Genomic DNA, 20858 nt, shown 5'->3' on the forward strand with positions numbered 1-20858 from the left:
GATATTCTTTAGATGTTTCAGACATACTAAACCATACGCATATGGGATATTCTTTAGATGTTTCAGACATACTAAACCATACCCATATGGGATATTCCTTAGATGTTTCAGACATACTAAACCAATCACATATGGGATATTCTTTAGATGTTTCAGACATACTAAACCATACACAAATGGGATATTCTTTAGATGTTTCAGACATACTAACCATACACTTATGGGATATTCTTTAGATGTTTCAGACATACTAAACCATACACATATGGGATATTCTTTAGATGTTTCAGACATACTAAACCATACAAATATGGGATATTCTTTAGATGTTTCAGAGAAATTCAGACATACTAAACCATACACATATGGGATATTCTTTAGATGTTTCAGACATACTAAGCCATACACATATGAGGCTAGATTACAACTGTTGCACTAATGTTGGCACAGTTGCGATATTTAAAGTTGAAAGTAAAAGTTTACTGCCGAGTGCAATTTAAATTTTCGCTCATCAGGTTAGAACGACTGAAGACCTCATGTAAGGGTTAGGACTAAAATAAAAGTAGCACTTAACAACATAAATACATAAAAAAAACTATTACAATCATATATACATGATCTAATAATAAAATATTCATATAAAGAAAATATTTTATAAGGGTTAAAAGGTATATGGTATATCACAAGGTGTTTGACTGGAAAGGCCTATAATATATTATATATATATAGGCCTATATATATTATATTGTAGCTATATTAGGGTTTATTTTACAGGTAAGTATTTAGTTTTAAATAGGAAGACTTTAGTTAATAATATTTAATTTATTTAGTTAGATAAAAATTATATTTAATTTAGGGGGGGTGTTAGGGCTAGGGTTAGACTTAGCTTTAGGGGTTAATACATTTATTAGAGTAGCGGCGAGGTCCGGTCGGCAGATTAGGGGTTAATACTTGAAGTTAGGTGTCGGCGATGTTAGGGAGGGCAGATTTGGGGTTTATACATTTTATTATAGGGTTTGCGAGGTGGGAGTGCGGCGGTTTAGGGGTTAATACATTTATTATAGTGGCGGCGAGGTCCGGTTGGAAGATTAGGGGTTAATAAGTGTAGGTAAAGTAGCGGCGATGTTGGGGGGGCAGATTAGGGGTTAATAAATATAATATAGGGGTCAGCGATGTTAGGGGCAGCAGATTAGGGGTACATATGTATAATGTAGGTGGCGGCGGTGTCCGGAGCGGCAGATTAGGGGTTAATAATAAAATGCAGGGGTCAGCGATAGCGGGGGCGGCAGATTAGGGGTTAATGAGTGTAAGGTTATGGGGTGTTTAGACTCGGGGTTCATGTTAGGGTGTTAGGTGCAGACTTAGAAAGTGTTTCCCCATAGGAAACAATGGGGCTGCGTTGGGAGCTTAACGCTGCTTTTTTGCAGGTTTTTTTTCAACACAAACTGACCCATTGTTTAACATAGTAACATAGTAGATAAGGTTGAAAAAAGACTGAAGTCCATCGAGTTCAACCTATACAAATCTAAAATACTTACAAAAAGCTCCAGTTAAGCTTAAATAACCCCATTAAAATGTGACCCATTTAATACTAGCAATCATATCCATGAATTTTGTTTATATACAGAAATGTATCCAGACTATTTTTAAATGAATCTATGGTATTGGCATTCACTACCTCCTTTGGTAATGAGTTCCACAATTTTATTGCTCTTACAGTGAAAAAACGTTTCCGTTGCAGGAGATTAAATCTCCTTTCCTCCAACCTTAAATTATGACCTCTTGTCAGAAACAATTTTCTTGGAATAAAAAGAGCTTCTGCCATCTCTGTATATGGGCCTTGAATATATTTATATAAAGTAATCATGTCACCTCTCAAGCGCCTTTTTTCTAAAGAGAACAGACCCAGTTTGGCTAGCCTCTCCTCATAGGTCAATTTCTTCAATCCCCTTATTAGCTTTGTGGCCCTTCTCTGAACTTTTTCTAGTTCTGCAATATCTTTTTTAGCAATCGGTCCCCAGAACTGCACTCCAAACTCAAGGTGAGGTCTTACCAGGGCTTTATATAATGACAGAATTATGCTTTCCTCCCTTGAATCAATGCCCCTTTTAATACATGCTAGTATCTTATTAGCCTTTGAAGCCGCTGCCCTGCATTGTGCACTCATCTTTAGCTTGTTATCTATTACTACTCCCAAATCCCTTTCCTCCTGTGTTTGGCTAAGTCTTGTCCCATTTAAAAAATACGTAGCCTGCTTATTTTTACTTCCAAAATGTAGAACCTTACATTTTTCCGTATTAAATCTCATTTTCCATTCACTTGCCCATAGTTCTAATTTTAGCAAATCCCTTTGTAAAGAGAGTTCGTCCTGCTCTGACCTAATGACCTTACTTAACTTAGTATCATCTGCAAAAATAGAGATGTCGCTATTTAATCCTTGCTCCAAGTCATTTATAAAAATATTAAAAAGAACAGGGCCCAGTACTGATCCCTGGGGGACGCCACTGATTACCTTTGTCCAATCTGAGTATGATCCATTTACTACTACTCGTTGCTCCCTATCTTTTATCCAGTTATTTATCCATGAGCTAACATTTTCAGCTATTCCCAGTCCCTTAATTTTGTGCATTAATCTCTCATGTGGCACTGTATCAAATGCCTTTGCAAAATCTAAGTATATCACATCAACTGATTCCCCTTTATCTATATTTTTACTTACTTCCTCGTAGAATCTAATTAGATTAGTTTGACATGATCTATTTCTCCTAAAGCCATGCTGATTAGAACTCATAATCTTGTTTACACAAATATGCTCATCAATATAATCCCTTATAATCCCTTGAAATATCTTCCCCACTATTGATGTCAGACTAACTGGTCTATCGCTTCCTGGATCATCCCTGCTTCCCTTTTTGAAGAGTGGCACCACATCAGCTTTACGCCAATCCTGGGGTACCATGCCTGAGGATAATGAGTCTTGAAAAATTAAGAGTAAAGGTTTGTCTATAACAGTGCTAAGTTCACTTAACACCCTTGGGTGTATTCCATCTGGGCCTGGAGTTTTATTTACCTTAATATTTTTTAGTTTTTTCCTGATATCCTCTAAACAAAACCCAGTTAGTGGTATGGACTGGCATGTTCTATTCTGTTCCAAAGTATCATTCAATGGTTCCTCTCTTGTGTATACTGAAGAAAAAAACTGGTTTAGTACCTCAGCCTTCTCCCTGTCATTATTTATCATGCTACCCTCCACACATTTTAATGTACCTATATTATCCTTCTTAGATTTTTTGCTATTTATGTACTTAAAGAACCTTTTAGGGTTAGACTTAGAATCCTTGGCAATTAATTTTTCATTTTCAATTTTGGCTAATTTTATTGCTTTTTTGCATGCTTTGTTACATTCCTTATAAATATTGTATGCTGAGTCTGTACTATTTTCTTTTAATAATTTAAATGCCCTACGTTTTTCCTAATTTCTCTTAACACATTTTTATTTAGCCATAACGGCTTAGTTTTTTTATTTTTATTTTTATAACCATATGGTATGTATTGATATGTATATTTATTTAACAAATTTTTAAATATTATCCATTTATCCTCTGTATTTTTATTAGAAAATACATTGTCCCAATTTATATTATTTAATGATTTCCTTAAATCGTTGAATTTTGCTTTCTTGAAATTAAAAGTCTTAGTTAAGCCTTTAAAACACTGCATATGAAAAGAGATTTCAAATGTGACCATGTTATGATCACTGTTACCCAAATGTTCTTTAACTTCTATGTTTGATATTATATCTGTATTGTTTGATAGCACTAAATCCAATATAGCTTTACTCCTAGTTGGCTCCTCTATTAATTGTGACAAGAAGTTATCCCTGAGAACATTTAAAAATCTATCCCCCTTAGCTGAATTACTAGTTTCATTGGCCCAGTTTATATCAGGGTAGTTAAAATCTCCCATAATTACAGCACTGTTATTAGCAGCCTTACCTATTTGGATAAGTAGTTGAGTTTCCTCCGGGTCACTAATGTTGGGAGGCTTGTAGCATGTTCCTAGTAATATTTTTTTAGGATTTTTCCCCCCACTCTTTATTTCAACCCACAGGGTCTCTACATTGTCACTTGTATCATGAGAAGCCTGATGAAACAGACAGCAGTCTGAGAAACGCGTTGCTTGTTCTTTTAATATCTAGTGTCATGAGACACTGAGATTTTTATTTTATTAATAAAATTTGGTTTTATGTAAACCTCTTTGTGAGAGTCTGAGCTCTGTCAGTCCGGCAAGACATTGGAGAAACCAGTTTCCTTGCAGTGTCAGTGAGCTGGGACACTGTGAGATCCCAGTCTGTTTGATTTAGCACAATTGGGTGCTGCTCCACTTGTGAGTACCTTTTTGATTACCTAACAAATCTCTTTCACCAACTGTATTACACCAGGAGGCGCCTTTGTCTTTTTGTGATTTTTTTCACAGAGAAAACTTGCTCTTAGATCCTGATTTCCCTGAGAAAGTAGCTGACTCCAGTCATCATCGGTGTTCCTGATCATTGATCATCCTGGTATTTGATCACATTCATCATTTGGGACTATACCCACCCCAATTGGGACATTTACCATCTATATAACATTGCAGAAGAAGACAGTATTTCCAGATAAGAACCTTTCAGGAATTTCTTATTACTGTATTTGTTATTATTTGTGTTGTATCCTATGTTTCTCATAGTCCCATATTTATAAGAATTGTTTCTTATTTGTTTACATTATTCCGTATAGTATATTTTATTATAGTTATTATATGTAATATCTTGTTCTCTTCTCTCTTAGCCTATTTACATAATAATCATATAGGGTCCTGTGCGCCCCCTAGTAGTAACACACCCTTAGTGTTTCTTTTCACTTGTATCATAAATATCTTCCCTTATTGTAGGTTTAAGGTTAGGTTTAATATACATGCAAATTCCTCCACCCCTTTTATTATTCCTGTCCCTCCTAAATAATGTATACCCCTCTAAGTTAACTGCCCAGTCATGTGAATCATCCCACCAAGTTTCAGTTATACTGATAACATCACAGTCCTCTTCTGCAACTAAGAGCGTCAGCTCCCCCATTTTACCTGTCATGCTTCTTGCATTTGTTGTCATACATTTAATTTTCATGTGCTTTCTGCTGCTACTTGGTGTGCTTTCCTCTATACTTTCTAATGTGACATTTCTTAAGTCATCCCTTCCTTGAGATATTAAGGGAGTGACATATTCAGACACTGATCTCTCTGTTCTATTTTGTTCTAATTGACCCTCCCCCCCTTTGCCTAGTTTAAAAGGTTCTCTAAACGTGCTACCATCCTTTCCCCCAACACACCTGCACCCATGTCATTCAGGTGCAATCCATCCTTACTGTACAAATTGTACCCTAGTGAAAAATCAGCCCAGTGTTCTAAAAAGTCAAACCCCTCATTTTTACACCATGTTTTTAGCCATGAATTAACAGACCTTAGCTCCTTTTGCCTTACTGAGTTAACACACGGCACTGGTAATATCTCAGAAAATATTACTTTGGAGGTCCTTGCTTTAAGCTTGCTACCTAACTCCCTGAAGTCATTTTTTAGGACTCTCCATCTCCCACTGATTCCTTCATTAGTACCAATATGCACCATGACTGCAGGATCAGACCCACATCCCTCTAACAATCTATCAATACGCTCCACAATATGCCTAACACGAGCCCCTGGAAGACAGCAAACTGTTCTATGTAAAGGATCTGGATGACAAATTACCCTATCAACCTTCCTTATAATAGAGTCTCCTACCACCAACATCTGCCTCTGGCCCTGACTTGTATGCCCCTCTTCCATGACTGAAGGACTGCCCACCATAGTATGCTCCTCTTCCACAGCTAAAGGACTGTTCACTATACTAGGCAACACGGCCCTCTCTGACACTGCCACTCCTGAACTGATATCCCCAACATCTTCACTTAATCTTGCAAATCTATTGGGGTGTACCAGCTCAGAACTGGCCTGTCTCTTCCGCTTACTTCGCCCTCTTACTGTGACCCAGCTACATCCTGGAGTCTCCTCATCTGAATCCTCCCCATTCCCACTGCTGGAACCATTAACAACCAGCTCAGTCCTATCCATTTCCCTTTCAAGTGTCTGAATTTCATGTAGTGTTGCAATTCGTTCCTCCAGATCCCCAATACGAGTTTCTAAAGAGACAATATGCTCGCACTTGCCACAAACATATAATCCCAGAAGCGGCACAAGCATGTTTTTCCAGCTATCCGCTACCGTAAGCAACGCTGGTATTGAGAGTTGAAGTGGCGGTAAATATGCCTCTAAGCTCCATTTTTGGAGCCTAACGCAGCCCTTCAGAGAACTCTCAATACCAGCGTTATTTAAAAGGTGCGGGGGGAAAAAAACACGCGTAGCTAACGCACCCCTTTGGCTGCAAAACTCTAAATCTAGCCGTTAGCTTGCACTAATGCTTAGCTTGCACTAATACATAACTTACACTAATACTTAGCGTGAACTAATACGTAGCCTGCACTAATACTTAGCTTGCACTAATACGTAGCCTGCACTAATACTCAGCTTGCACTAATACTCAGCTTGCACTAATACTAAGCTTGCACTAATACTTAGCCTGCACTAATACTTAGCTTGCACTAATACATAGACTGCACTAATACGTAGCCTGCACTAAAACTTATCTTGCACTAATACTCAGCTTGCACTAATACTAAGCTTGCACTAATACTTAGCCTGCACTAATACTTAGCTTGCACTAATACTCAGCTTGCACTAATACTAAGCTTGCACTAATACTTAGCCTGCACTAATACTTAGCTTGCACTAATACATAGCCTGCACTAATATGTAGCCTGCACTAATACGTAGCCTGCACTAATACTTAGCTTACACTAATACGTAGCCTGCACTAATACTTATCTTGCACTAATACTCAACTTGCACTAATACTAAGCTTGCACTAATACTTAGCTTGCACTATTGCTTAGCTTACACTAATACTTAGGTTGCACTAATACTTAGCCTGCACTAATACGTAGCCTGCACTAATACTTAGCTTGCACTAATACTCAGCTTGCACTAATACGTAGCCTGCACTAAAACTTATCTTGCACTAATACTTAGCTTGCACTAATACTCAGCTTGCACTAATACGTAGCATGCACTAATACTTATCTTGCACTAATACTCAGCTTGCACTAATACTAAGCTTGCACTAATACTAAGCTTGCACTATTGCTTAGCTTACACTAATACTTAGCTTGCACTAATACTTAGCCTGCACTAAAACGTAGCCTGCACTAATACTTAGCTTGCACTAATACTCAGCTTGCACTAATACGTAGCCTGCACTAAAACTTATCTTGCACTAATACTTAGCTTGCACTAATACTCAGCTTGCACTAATACGTAGCATGCACTAATACTTATCTTGCACTAATACTCAGCTTGCACTAATACTTAGCTTGCACTATTGCTTAGCTTACACTAATACTTAGCTTGCACTAATACATAGTCTGCACTAATACTTAGCTTGCACTAATACTCAGCTTGCACTAATACTCAGCTTGCACTAATACTTAGCTTGCACTTAGCTTGCACTACAGCATTCTGCCCATATCTGGCACCAAATGTCTGATCTGATTACTGTATAAATTACAGAGAGTCTCGGTCTGGTACTTACCTTGCTCAGACTCAAATGCAGAGCACAGGTGACCGGCTTCCTCTACAACTTTCTCCTCCAGTGACTTCTTGCCCATCCCAAAGTTCCTTAAGGTAGATAGTGCAAATCTTCTCTGCTCCTTCCATAGTCTGCCATATTCTGCTAACAACAGCCCTGTTGAGGGTGATATAGTGATATAAATATATAATGCAACACAAGCTGTAGTCAGGTCCTGGCAGCTTTACTGACCTCTACTACATACTGAACCAGGATTAAAAACAAATTACTATTGAAACGTTTGTTAATGTTTCTTGTTCAGACAAAACCATTGGATCAGAACCAGTGCTGGGGTGATATTTTCTAGTGGAATCACTTGCCTTTAGACTTCCCAGCATATCCAAAATATTCACAGAGGGGATATCTGGGCCGGTCAGCAATGTCCTCTGGTTTGTGCAGAAGAGCTTCCTCTATAGCCTTGTAGCCATTAATAACCACCATGTTATTCCAGAAAATCTGCAGACTGAATACATCCCCATATGTCTCCTGAAACTATAGAAAGACACAAAAATTGTGCAATCGGTCTCATTTAACAAGAAGGTACTGAACCACCTGTTAGTTTAAATATGACTCAGCTAGTCTATATACTGTATTTATATTATATTACTCACTGGTGTATATTCACATTGTTAGTCTATATTCACATTACATTACTCACTGGTCTATAGTCACATCATATTCCTCACTAGTTTATATTCACATTATATTACTCACTGGTGTATATCCACATTATATCACTCACTAGTTTATATTCACATTATATTACTCACTGGTGTATATCCACATTATATCACTCACAAAGTTTATATTTACATCATATTACTCACTAGTCTATATTCACATCATATAACTCACTAGATTATAGTCACAGCATATTATTCTCTAGTTCATAGTCACATCATATTATTCTCTAGTTTATATTCACATCATATTACTCACTAGTTTATATTCACATCATATTACTCACTAGTATATATTTACATCATATTATTCACTAGTTTATTGTCACATCATATTATTCACTAGTTTATTTCCACATCATATTGCTCACTAGTTTATAGTCACATTATATTACTCACTAGTTTATATTTACTTAATATTATTTACTAGTTTATATTCACATTATATCACTCAATAGTTTAGTGAGTAATGTGATGTAAATTGAAACTAGTGGGTAATGTGATATAAATATAAACTAGTGAGTAATATTATGTGAATATAAACTAGTAAATAATATTATGTAAATATAAACTAGTGAGCAATATGATGTGGAAATAAATTAGTGAGTAATATGATGTAACTATAAACTAGTGAGTAATGTGATGTAAATATAGTTTATAGTCACATCTTATTACTTACTAGTTTATATTTATATCATATTACTCACTTGTATATAATCATAACATATTACTAACTAGTATATAACTACAACATATTACTCACTAGTATATAATCACAACATATTACTCACTAGTTTATAGTCACATCATATTTCTCACTAGTTTATATTTATATCACATTACTCACTAGTTTATATTTACATCACATTACTAACTAGTTTATTGTCACATCATATTACTCACTAGTTTATATTTATATCATATTACTCACTAGCATATAATCATAGCATATTGCTCACTAGTATATAATCACATCATATTACTCACTAGTTTATAGTCACATCATATTACTCACTAGTTTATATTTATATCATATTACTCACTAGTATATAATCATAACATATTACTCACTAGTATATAATCACATGATATTACTCACTAGTTTATATTCACATCATATTACTCACTAGCTTATAGTCACATCATATTACTCACTAGCTTATAGTCACATCATATTACTCACTAGTTTATATTCACATCATTTATATTCATATCATATTACTCACTAGTTTATAGTCACATCATATTATTTACTAGTTTATATTCACATCATATTACTCACTAGTTTATATTCACATCATATTACTCACTAGTTTATATTTACATAATATAATTTACTAGTTTATATTCACATCATATTACTCACTAGTTTATATTTATATCACATTACTCACTAGTTTATATTTACATCATATTACTCACTAGTCTATATTCACATTATATTACTCACTAGTTTAAATTCACATCATATTACTCAGTAGTTTATAGTCACATTATATTACTCACTAGTTTATATTTACATCATATTACTCACTAATTTATAGTCACATCATATTACTCACTAGTTTATATTCCCATCATATTACTCACTAGTTCATAGTCACATCATATTACTCACTAGTTTATATTCACATCATATTACTCACTAGTATATAATCCCATCATATTTCTCACTAACCTATATTCACATCATATTACTCACTAGTATATAATTACATCATGTTACCCACTAGTTTATATTCACATCATATTACTCGCTAACCTATATTCACATCCATATTACTCACTAGTAAATAATCATAACATATTACTCACTAGTATATAATCACAACATATTACTCACTAGTATATAATCACATCATATTATTCTCTAGTTTATTACTCACTAGTTTATAGTCACATTATATTGCTCACTAGTTTATAGTCACATCATATTATTTACTAGTTTATAGTCACATCATATTACTCACTAGTTTAAAGTCACCTCATATTACTCACCAGTTTATATTTCCATCATATTACTCACTAGCTTATAGTCACATCATATTACTCACTAGTTTATATTCACATCATATTACTTACTAGTTCATAGTCACATTATATTACTCACTAGTTTATATTTACTTTATATTACTCACTAGTATATAATCACAAAATATTACTCACTAGTATATAATCACATCATATTACTCACTAACCTATATTCACATAATATTACTCACTAGTATATAATCACATCATATTACTCACTAGTTTATATTCACATCATATTACTCACTAGTATATAATCACAACATATTACTCACTAGTATATAATCACATCATATTACTCACTAACCTATATTCACATCATATTACTCACTAGTATATAATCACATCATATTACTCACTAGTTTATATTCACATCATATAACTCACTAGTATATAATCACATTGTATTACTCACTAACCTATATTCACATCATATTAATCACTAGTATATAATCATAACATATAATCACATCATATTACTCACTAACCTATACTCACATCATATTACTCACTAGTATATATTCAAATCATATTATTCACTTACCTATATTCACATCATATTACTCACTAGTTTATATTTATATCATATTATTCACTAGTATATAATCATGACATATTACTCACTAGTATATAATCGCATGATATTACTCACTAGTTTATATTCCCATCATATTACTCACTAGCTTATAGTCACGTCATATTACTCACTAGCTTATAGTCACATCATATTACTCACTAGTTTATATTCACATCATTTATATTCATATCATATTACTCACTAGTTTATAGTCACATCATATTATTTACTAGTTTATATTCACATCATATTACTCACTAGTTTATATTCACATCATATTACTCACTAGTTTATATTTATATCACATTACTCACTAGTTTATATTTACATCACATTACTAACTAGTTTATTGTCACATCATATTACTCACTAGTTTATATTTACATCATATTACTCACTAGTATATAATCATAGCATATTACTCACTTGTATTTAATCACATCATATTACTCACTAGTTTATAGTCACATCATATTACTCACTAGTTTATATTTATATCATATTACTCACTAGTATATAATCACATCATATTTCTCACTAGTTTATATTCCCATCATATTACTCACTAGCTTATAGTCACATCATATTACTCACTAGTTTATAGTCACATCATATAACTCACTAGTTTATATTCACATAATTTATATTCATATCATATTACTCACTAGTTTATAGTCACATCATATTACTTACTAGTTTATAGTCACATCATATTATTTACTAGTTTATATTCACATCATATTACTCACTAGTTTATATTCACATCATATAAATCACTAGTTTTTAGTCACATCATATTACTCACTAGTTTATTGTCACATATTAGTCACTAGTTTATATTCATATTATATTACTCACTAGTTTATATTTACATCATATTACTCACTAGTCTATATTCACATTATATTACTCACTAGTTTAAATTCACATCATATTACTCAGTAGTTCATAGTCACATTATATTACTCACTAGTTTATATTTACATCATATTACTCACTAATTTATAGTCACATCATATTACTCACTAGTTTATATTCCCATCATATTACTCACTAGTTCATAGTCACATCATATTACTCACTAGTTTATATTCACATCATATTACTCACTAGTATATAATTACATCATGTTACCCACTAGTTTATATTCACATCATATTACTCACTAACCTATATTCACATCATATTACTCACTAGTATATAATCACATCATATTACTCACTAACCTATATTCACACCATAGTACTCACAAGTATATAATCACATCATATTACTCCCTTACCTATATTCACATCCATATTACTCACTAGTAAATAATCATAACATATTACTCACTAGTATATAATCACAACATATTACTCACTAGTATATAATCACATCATATTATTCTCTAGTTTATTACTCACTAGTTTATAGTCACATTATATTGCTCACTAGTTTATAGTCACATCATATTATTTACTAGTTTATAGTCACATCATATTACTCACTAGTTTAAAGTCACATCATATTACTCACCAGTTTATATTTCCATCATATTACTCACTAGCTTATAGTCACATCATATCACTCACTAGCTTATAGTCACATCATATTACTCACTAGTTTATATTCACATCATATTACTTACTAGTTCATAGTCACATTATATTACTCACTAGTTTATATTTACTTCATATTACTCACTAGTATATAATCACAAAATATTACTCACTAGTATATAATCACATCATATTACTCACTAACCTATATTCACATCATATTACTCACTAGTATATAATCACATCATATTACTCACTAGTTTATATTCACATCATATTACTTACTAGTATATAATCACAACATATTACTAGTATATAATCACATAATATTACTCACTAACCTATATTCACATCATATTACTCACTAGTATATAATCACATCATATTACTCACTAACCTATATTCACATCATATAACTCACTAGTATATAATCACATTGTATTACTCACTAACCTATATTCACATCATATTACTCACTAGTATATAATCACATCATATTACTCACTTACCTATATTCACATCATATTACTCACTAGTATATAATCATAACATATAATCACATCATATTACTCACTAACCTATACTCACATCATATTACTCACTAGTATATAATCACATCATATTATTCACTTACCTATATTCACATCATATTACTCACTAGTTTATAGTCACATCATATTATTTACTAGTTTATATTCACATCATATTACTCACTAGTTTATATTCACATCATATTACTCACTAGTTTATATTTATATCACATTACTCACTAGTTTATATTTACATCACATTACTAACTAGTTTATTGTCACATCATATTACTCACTAGTTTATATTTACATCATATTACTCACTAGTATATAATCATAGCATATTACTCACTTGTATTTAATCACATCATATTACTCACTAGTTTATAGTCACATCATATTACTCACTAGTTTATATTTATATCATATTACTCACTAGTATATAATCACATCATATTTCTCACTAGTTTATATTCCCATCATATTACTCACTAGCTTATAGTCACATCATATTACTCACTAGTTTATAGTCACATCATATAACTCACTAGTTTATATTCACATAATTTATATTCATATCATATTACTCACTAGTTTATAGTCACATCATATTACTTACTAGTTTATAGTCACATCATATTATTTACTAGTTTATATTCACATCATATTACTCACTAGTTTATATTCACATCATATAAATCACTAGTTTTTAGTCACATCATATTACTCACTAGTTTATTGTCACATATTAGTCACTAGTTTATATTCATATTATATTACTCACTAGTTTATATTTACATCATATTACTCACTAGTCTATATTCACATTATATTACTCACTAGTTTAAATTCACATCATATTACTCAGTAGTTCATAGTCACATTATATTACTCACTAGTTTATATTTACATCATATTACTCACTAATTTATAGTCACATCATATTACTCACTAGTTTATATTCCCATCATATTACTCACTAGTTCATAGTCACATCATATTACTCACTAGTTTATATTCACATCATATTACTCACTAGTATATAATTACATCATGTTACCCACTAGTTTATATTCACATCATATTACTCACTAACCTATATTCACATCATATTACTCACTAGTATATAATCACATCATATTACTCACTAACCTATATTCACACCATAGTACTCACAAGTATATAATCACATCATATTACTCCCTTACCTATATTCACATCCATATTACTCACTAGTAAATAATCATAACATATTACTCACTAGTATATAATCACAACATATTACTCACTAGTATATAATCACATCATATTATTCTCTAGTTTATTACTCACTAGTTTATAGTCACATTATATTGCTCACTAGTTTATAGTCACATCATATTATTTACTAGTTTATAGTCACATCATATTACTCACTAGTTTAAAGTCACATCATATTACTCACCAGTTTATATTTCCATCATATTACTCACTAGCTTATAGTCACATCATATCACTCACTAGCTTATAGTCACATCATATTACTCACTAGTTTATATTCACATCATATTACTTACTAGTTCATAGTCACATTATATTACTCACTAGTTTATATTTACTTCATATTACTCACTAGTATATAATCACAAAATATTACTCACTAGTATATAATCACATCATATTACTCACTAACCTATATTCACATCATATTACTCACTAGTATATAATCACATCATATTACTCACTAGTTTATATTCACATCATATTACTTACTAGTATATAATCACAACATATTACTAGTATATAATCACATAATATTACTCACTAACCTATATTCACATCATATTACTCACTAGTATATAATCACATCATATTACTCACTAACCTATATTCACATCATATAACTCACTAGTATATAATCACATTGTATTACTCACTAACCTATATTCACATCATATTACTCACTAGTATATAATCACATCATATTACTCACTTACCTATATTCACATCATATTACTCACTAGTATATAATCATAACATATAATCACATCATATTACTCACTAACCTATACTCACATCATATTACTCACTAGTATATAATCACATCATATTATTCACTTACCTATATTCACATCATATTACTCACTAGTTTATAGTCACATCATATTATTTACTAGTTTATAGTCACATCATATTACTCACTAGTTTATAGTCACAATATTTTACTCACTAGTTTATAGTCACATCATATTACTCACTAGCTTATAGTCACATCATATTACTCACTAGTTTATAGTCCCATCATATTACTCACTAGTTTATAGTCACATCATATTACTCACTAGTTTATAGTCACAATATTTTACTCACTAGTTTATAGTCACATCATATTACTCACTAGCTTATAGTCACATCTTATCTCACTAGTTAATATTTACACCTTCAGGCTCACCAGAAACACAAGTTATGAAGCAGCGGTCTAAATACCGCTGCTCCATAACCTGTCCATCTGCTCTGAGGCGGCGGACAGACATCTCCAAAAATTAACCCGATCCAATAAGATTGGGTTGATTGACACCCTCTGCTAGCAGCTGATTGGCCGCAAATTTGTAGGGGGCGGCATTTCACCAGCAGTTCAAAAGAACTGCTGGTGCAATGATAAATGTCGAGAGTGTATACTGTCAGCATTTATCGATGTGCAGTGGACATGATCCGCAATATTGGATCATGTCCGCTTGCACAATGGTAAATGGGCCCCTAAATGTTTGTGTCTTGTCCATTTGTTTGTTCAGTAAAAGGGGGCACTCAATTTGTAGTTTCAAACAAATGCAAAGATTACAGCAAAATGAGGGATGTTTTGGTATTTGTGCGGATCCAAACACGCATATGTCTTATTTTATTACCTTTAAATACAAACATGTAATTTAATTTTTTTAAAGTAACGCTATAGTAACAGTAATGCAATCAGACACGTCTGCAGTCAGGCCTATTTAATCCATTTTGTTGGAAAAGCTTGCTGTTAGGAAGCCACAGTTGCCTATCTGGTTTACATAGACATTAAGTAACTGTGTGTAGCAGATACAATTGCAAACTTGCAAAGACAAGGATCATGGGGCTGCATCCATATCCTGATGTTTCATGGTGCTCAGGTTAACCGTACTCAGCAAGAGCTGCTTCACATAGCAGTAGCTACTATGTGGCCTGGACCTACTTTTCCTAGTCTCTCCTCGTCTGTCCAAATCTTTAACTTACACGCTACAAACTAATTACCAGATCACTGTTACGTTTTTTTGATCCACCTAAGTGGTGTAAGCTCTGACACCTAAATTATACAAGCCATAGGGCAAATGAGGAAACTGCAATGAGGAGGAAAGATGACCCTACTACATCTGCTAGGTTTCTTTAGGTTGTTTCAAAGAACAATAAGCTAGATTACAAGTGTTGCAGTACTGCTTTTAATGCTAAAAAAATGGCAATTCCAGCGTAATAGTCAGGAACACGTATTACGAGTCGTGTCGGTATAGCTATACTGCAAGCATTTTAGCCTTTTAACGCAATGTCCATTTCGCACATTTAAAAAAATGAAATTTTTGTGTGGGATTTCCATAGCACCGGTATTGCAGGTTGTGTGGTCCGGCTAAAATGCTTGCACTACAGCCTATACCGACATGATCCATACCTCCATCTGAGAGCAGTAGTTATGGATTTTGCAAAACAAAAATGTTTCACAAAATTCATAACTAAACTGTTACAAAGTACAATAACACTCATAAAATACATATTAACCCTTAAACCGCCACCTCCCGCATCGCAAACACTATATTAAAACCATTAACTCCTAATCTGCCGCCCACCCATATCGCCAACACTATTTAAATATATTAACCCCTAAACCGCAGCTCCCCGGCATTGCCGACACTATAATAATGTTATTAACCCCTAAACCTCTGGCCTCCCACATCTCTGCCACTAAATAAACCTAATAACCCTTAATCCGCTGGACCCCCACATCGCCAACGCTATAATAAAGTATTAAGCCCTAAACCTCCAGCCCCCCACATAGTAAATACTAAACCTATTAACCCCTAGACCGCCACCCCCAACATTGCAAAACACTAAATTAAACTATTAACCCCTAAACTAACACCACACTAACTTTAAATTAAAATTACAATATAACTATCTTTAAAAAAATAAAAACTTAACTTACCTGTGAAATAAATATAAACATAACATTAAACTATAAATTAGCCTAACATAACTATTCTAATAAAATAAAAAAAAACTACCAATTAAAAACCTAAATTACAAATTTAAAAAAACCTAACACTACGAAAAAATTTTTATCTAAAATTACAAAAAACTAAAATTGCTGATGACACCACTGTGATAGGCCAGATCAGTAACAACGATGAATCAGCTTATAGAGAAGAAATAAGGCAACTGGCTATTTGGTGTGCTGAGAACAACCTGGACCTAAACACTAAAAAAACTAAAGAAATTATTATTGATTTTAGGAAATCAAATCGATGTCTACAATTGCCCATTCATATAAATGGAACTGAAGTTGAACGTGTACCAAGTTTCAAGTTTCTGGGCACACACATCTCTGAGGATTTGACTTGGTCTTTGAACACCTCAACTTTAGTGAAAAAAGCACAACAACGTCTCTATTTTTTAAGAACACTGAAAAAAGTTAATTTATCTACTCAGATTTTAATTAATTTTTATCGCTGTACTATTGAGAGTATTCTCACCAACTGTATTACAGTATGGTATGGAAACTGTACTAATTCTGATCGCAAAGCTCTGCAACGGGTTGTTAAAACCGCCCAGTATATCATAGGTGCTCAGTTACCTACCATTGAAGATCTTCAAAGCAGACGTAGTCTTTTAAAGGCCTATCGAATTATTCATGATCCCTTCCATGTTAGCAACAGACTATTTGCCCTTTTATCATCTGGGAGACGTTATAGAAGCTTAAAAGGAAAAACTGCTAGATTACGGAATAGTTTTTTCCCAAGAGCCATTACTCTGCTAAATAATAACTTTTAAAAATCTCTCTTATGCTCATAGCCTTTTTTAATTTTTTATCCTTCTGATGATTAGATCTTTTTATTATATTGAAGAAAGTGCTAAATTAATGGTTTTAATTTAATTTATTGATTATCCTGTTAATGGTTCTTTTTCACCTCACTTTATATTCACATAACACATATATTATATAAATACACATATGATTCATATAAAACACTCATGATTCACATCACATAGACAGGCCCATTTATCAAGCTCCGTATGGAGCTTGAAGGGCCGTGTTTCTGGCGAGTCTTCAGACTCGCCAGAAACACAAGTTATGAAGCAGCGGTCTAAAGACCGCTGCTTCATAACCCTGTCCGCCTGCTCTGAGCAGGCGGACAGGAACCGCCGGAAATCAACCCGATCGAATACGATCGGGTTGATTGACAGTTCCCTGCTGGCGGCCGATTGGCCGCGAGTCAGCAGGGGGCGGCGTTGCACCAGCAGCTCTTGTGAGCTGCTGGTGCAATGTTAAATGTGGAGAGCGTATTGCTCTCCGCATTTAGCGAGGTCTTGCGGACCTGATCCGCAGTGTCGGATCAGGTCCGCAAGCCCTTTGATAAATGGGCCCCATATAATGCAAATGTACACATATGTGTGCAAGATGACTAATTTTTTATTATATTTTTTTTTACACATATATATACTTTTTTGTATGGAACTGATTTTCTTTTGCACTTGCACTTTATTACACTTACATTGTACTTACTTTTGTGGTATAGAAATTTTCTGCACAAGTCACTTGAATTTTTTGCTATTTATTAGCTTTTACCATTATAGTGCTATCTGTGTATAGGATTGGTTAGATTTTCAAATATAATTTCGTTGTCTCTGTTTTCCTACTTTGTACAATGACAATAAAACGAATCTAATCTAATCTAATCTAAAAAATAATAAACACTATATTACGAAAAAAAAAAAACACTAAGCTTACAATAAATAATAAACAAAATTATCAAAAATAAAAACAATTACACCTAATCTAATAGCCCTATTAAAATAATAAAGCCCCCCAAAATAAAAATACCCCCTAACCTACAATAAAATACCAATAGCCCTTAAAAGGGCCTTTTGTAGGGCATTGCCCTAAGTTAAACAGCTCTTTTACCTGTAAAAATGACAAAGTCCCCCCAACAGTAGAAACCACCACCCAACCAACCCCCCAAAATAAAAAAACTAACTCTAAAAAATCCTAAACTAACCATTGCCCCTAAAGGGGCATTTGTATGGGCATTACCCTTAAAAGGGCATTCAGCTATTTTTCACTGCCCTTAAAAGGCCATTTAGCTCTTTTCCAAGTGCCCATCCCTAATCTAAAAAAAAAAAAAACACCCAAGGAAATAAAAAAAAAACCTAACTCTAACCCCAGAATATCTACTAGCGGTTCCTGAAGTCCGGACATCCATCTCTATCCAGGTGGCAAGAAGTCTTCATTCAGGCGGCGACACCTTCATCTATCTCGAGGACGTCTTCTATCTTCTAAATTTCACAGGTAAGTTTTTTTGTTTTTTTAATGTTTTTATATAGATAGTTGTATTGTAATTTTAATTTAATGTTAGGGGGGTTAGGTTTAGAGGTTAATAGTTTAATTTAGTGTTTTGCGATGTGGGGGCCGGCAGTCTAGGGGTTAATAGGTTTATTTAGTGGCAGAGATGTGGGATGTCGGAAATTTAGGGGCTAATAACTTTATTATAGTGTCAGCGGTGTCGGGAGGAGCAGATTAGGGGTTAATAACTTTATCAAGGTGTCGGCGATGTCCGTGGATTAGGGGTGTTTAGAATTGGGGTTTATGTTAGGGTGTTAGGTTTAAACTTTTTTTCCCCATAGACATCAATGGGGTTGCGCTACAGAGATTTTTCATTTCGCACTTCAGGTGTTTTTTTCTAACACACTCTCCCCATTGATGTCTATAATAAGAGAAGACTCCTCAGCATTTTAAAATTATTTTCAGCAATTTATTATAGGAAAACTGCGACGTTTTGGGGTCACAGCCCCTTATTAATGCTTGATACATAGAATAATACAAATTTACTTTTTAAATCTTTTATTTGGCGCCAACGCACCTGAAGTGGGCCACTAGCTCCATCTACTGGCAGCCTGTCAGTATTATACAAAAACTAAAAGTTTTCTTTAATATATACAGGGAGTTCAGAATTATTAGGCAAATGAGTATTTTGACCACATCATTCTCTTTATGCATGTTGTCTTACTCCAAGCTGTATAGGCTCGAAAGCCTACTACCAATTAAGCCTATTAGGTGATGTGCATCTCTGTAATGAGAAGGGGTGTGGTCTAATGACATCAATACCCTATTTTAGGTGTGCATAATTATTAGGCAACTTCCTTTCCTTTGGCAAAATGGGTCAAAAGAAGGACTTGACAGGCTCAGAAAAGTCAAAAATAGTGAGATATCTTGCAGAGGGATGCAGCACTCTTAAAATTGCAAAGCTTCTGAAGCGTGATCATCAAACAATCAAGCGTTTCATTCAAAATAGTCACAGGGTCGCAAGAAGCGTGTGGAAAAACCAAGGCGCAAAATAACTGCCCATGAACTGAGAAAAGTCAAGCGTGCAGCTGCCAAGATGCCACTTGCCACCAGTTTGGCCATATTTCAGAGCTGCAACATCACTGGAGTGCCCAAAAGCACAAGGTGTGCAATACTCAGAGACATGGCCAAGGTAAGAAAGGCTGAAA

The 20858-nt window shown here is 33.6% G+C and overlaps 1 protein-coding gene across 1 annotated transcript in view; it reads right to left on the reverse strand.

Moving 5' to 3' along the window:
* The window catches only part of LOC128666645 (cytochrome P450 2D15), a 49634-nt gene that overhangs the window by 26328 nt on the left and 2448 nt on the right, over nt 1-20858 (reverse strand). Inside the window, exons 2-3 of the mRNA XM_053721352.1 lie at nt 8068-8239; nt 7712-7864 (exon numbers count right to left, since the gene is read on the reverse strand). Coding sequence (XP_053577327.1) covers nt 7712-7864; nt 8068-8239 — 325 coding nt within the window. The remainder of the gene's footprint in view (nt 1-7711; nt 7865-8067; nt 8240-20858) is intronic.

This window comes from Bombina bombina, chromosome 7 (genome assembly GCF_027579735.1).
Source record: "Bombina bombina isolate aBomBom1 chromosome 7, aBomBom1.pri, whole genome shotgun sequence".
Classification (NCBI taxonomy): domain Eukaryota; kingdom Metazoa; phylum Chordata; class Amphibia; order Anura; family Bombinatoridae; genus Bombina; species Bombina bombina.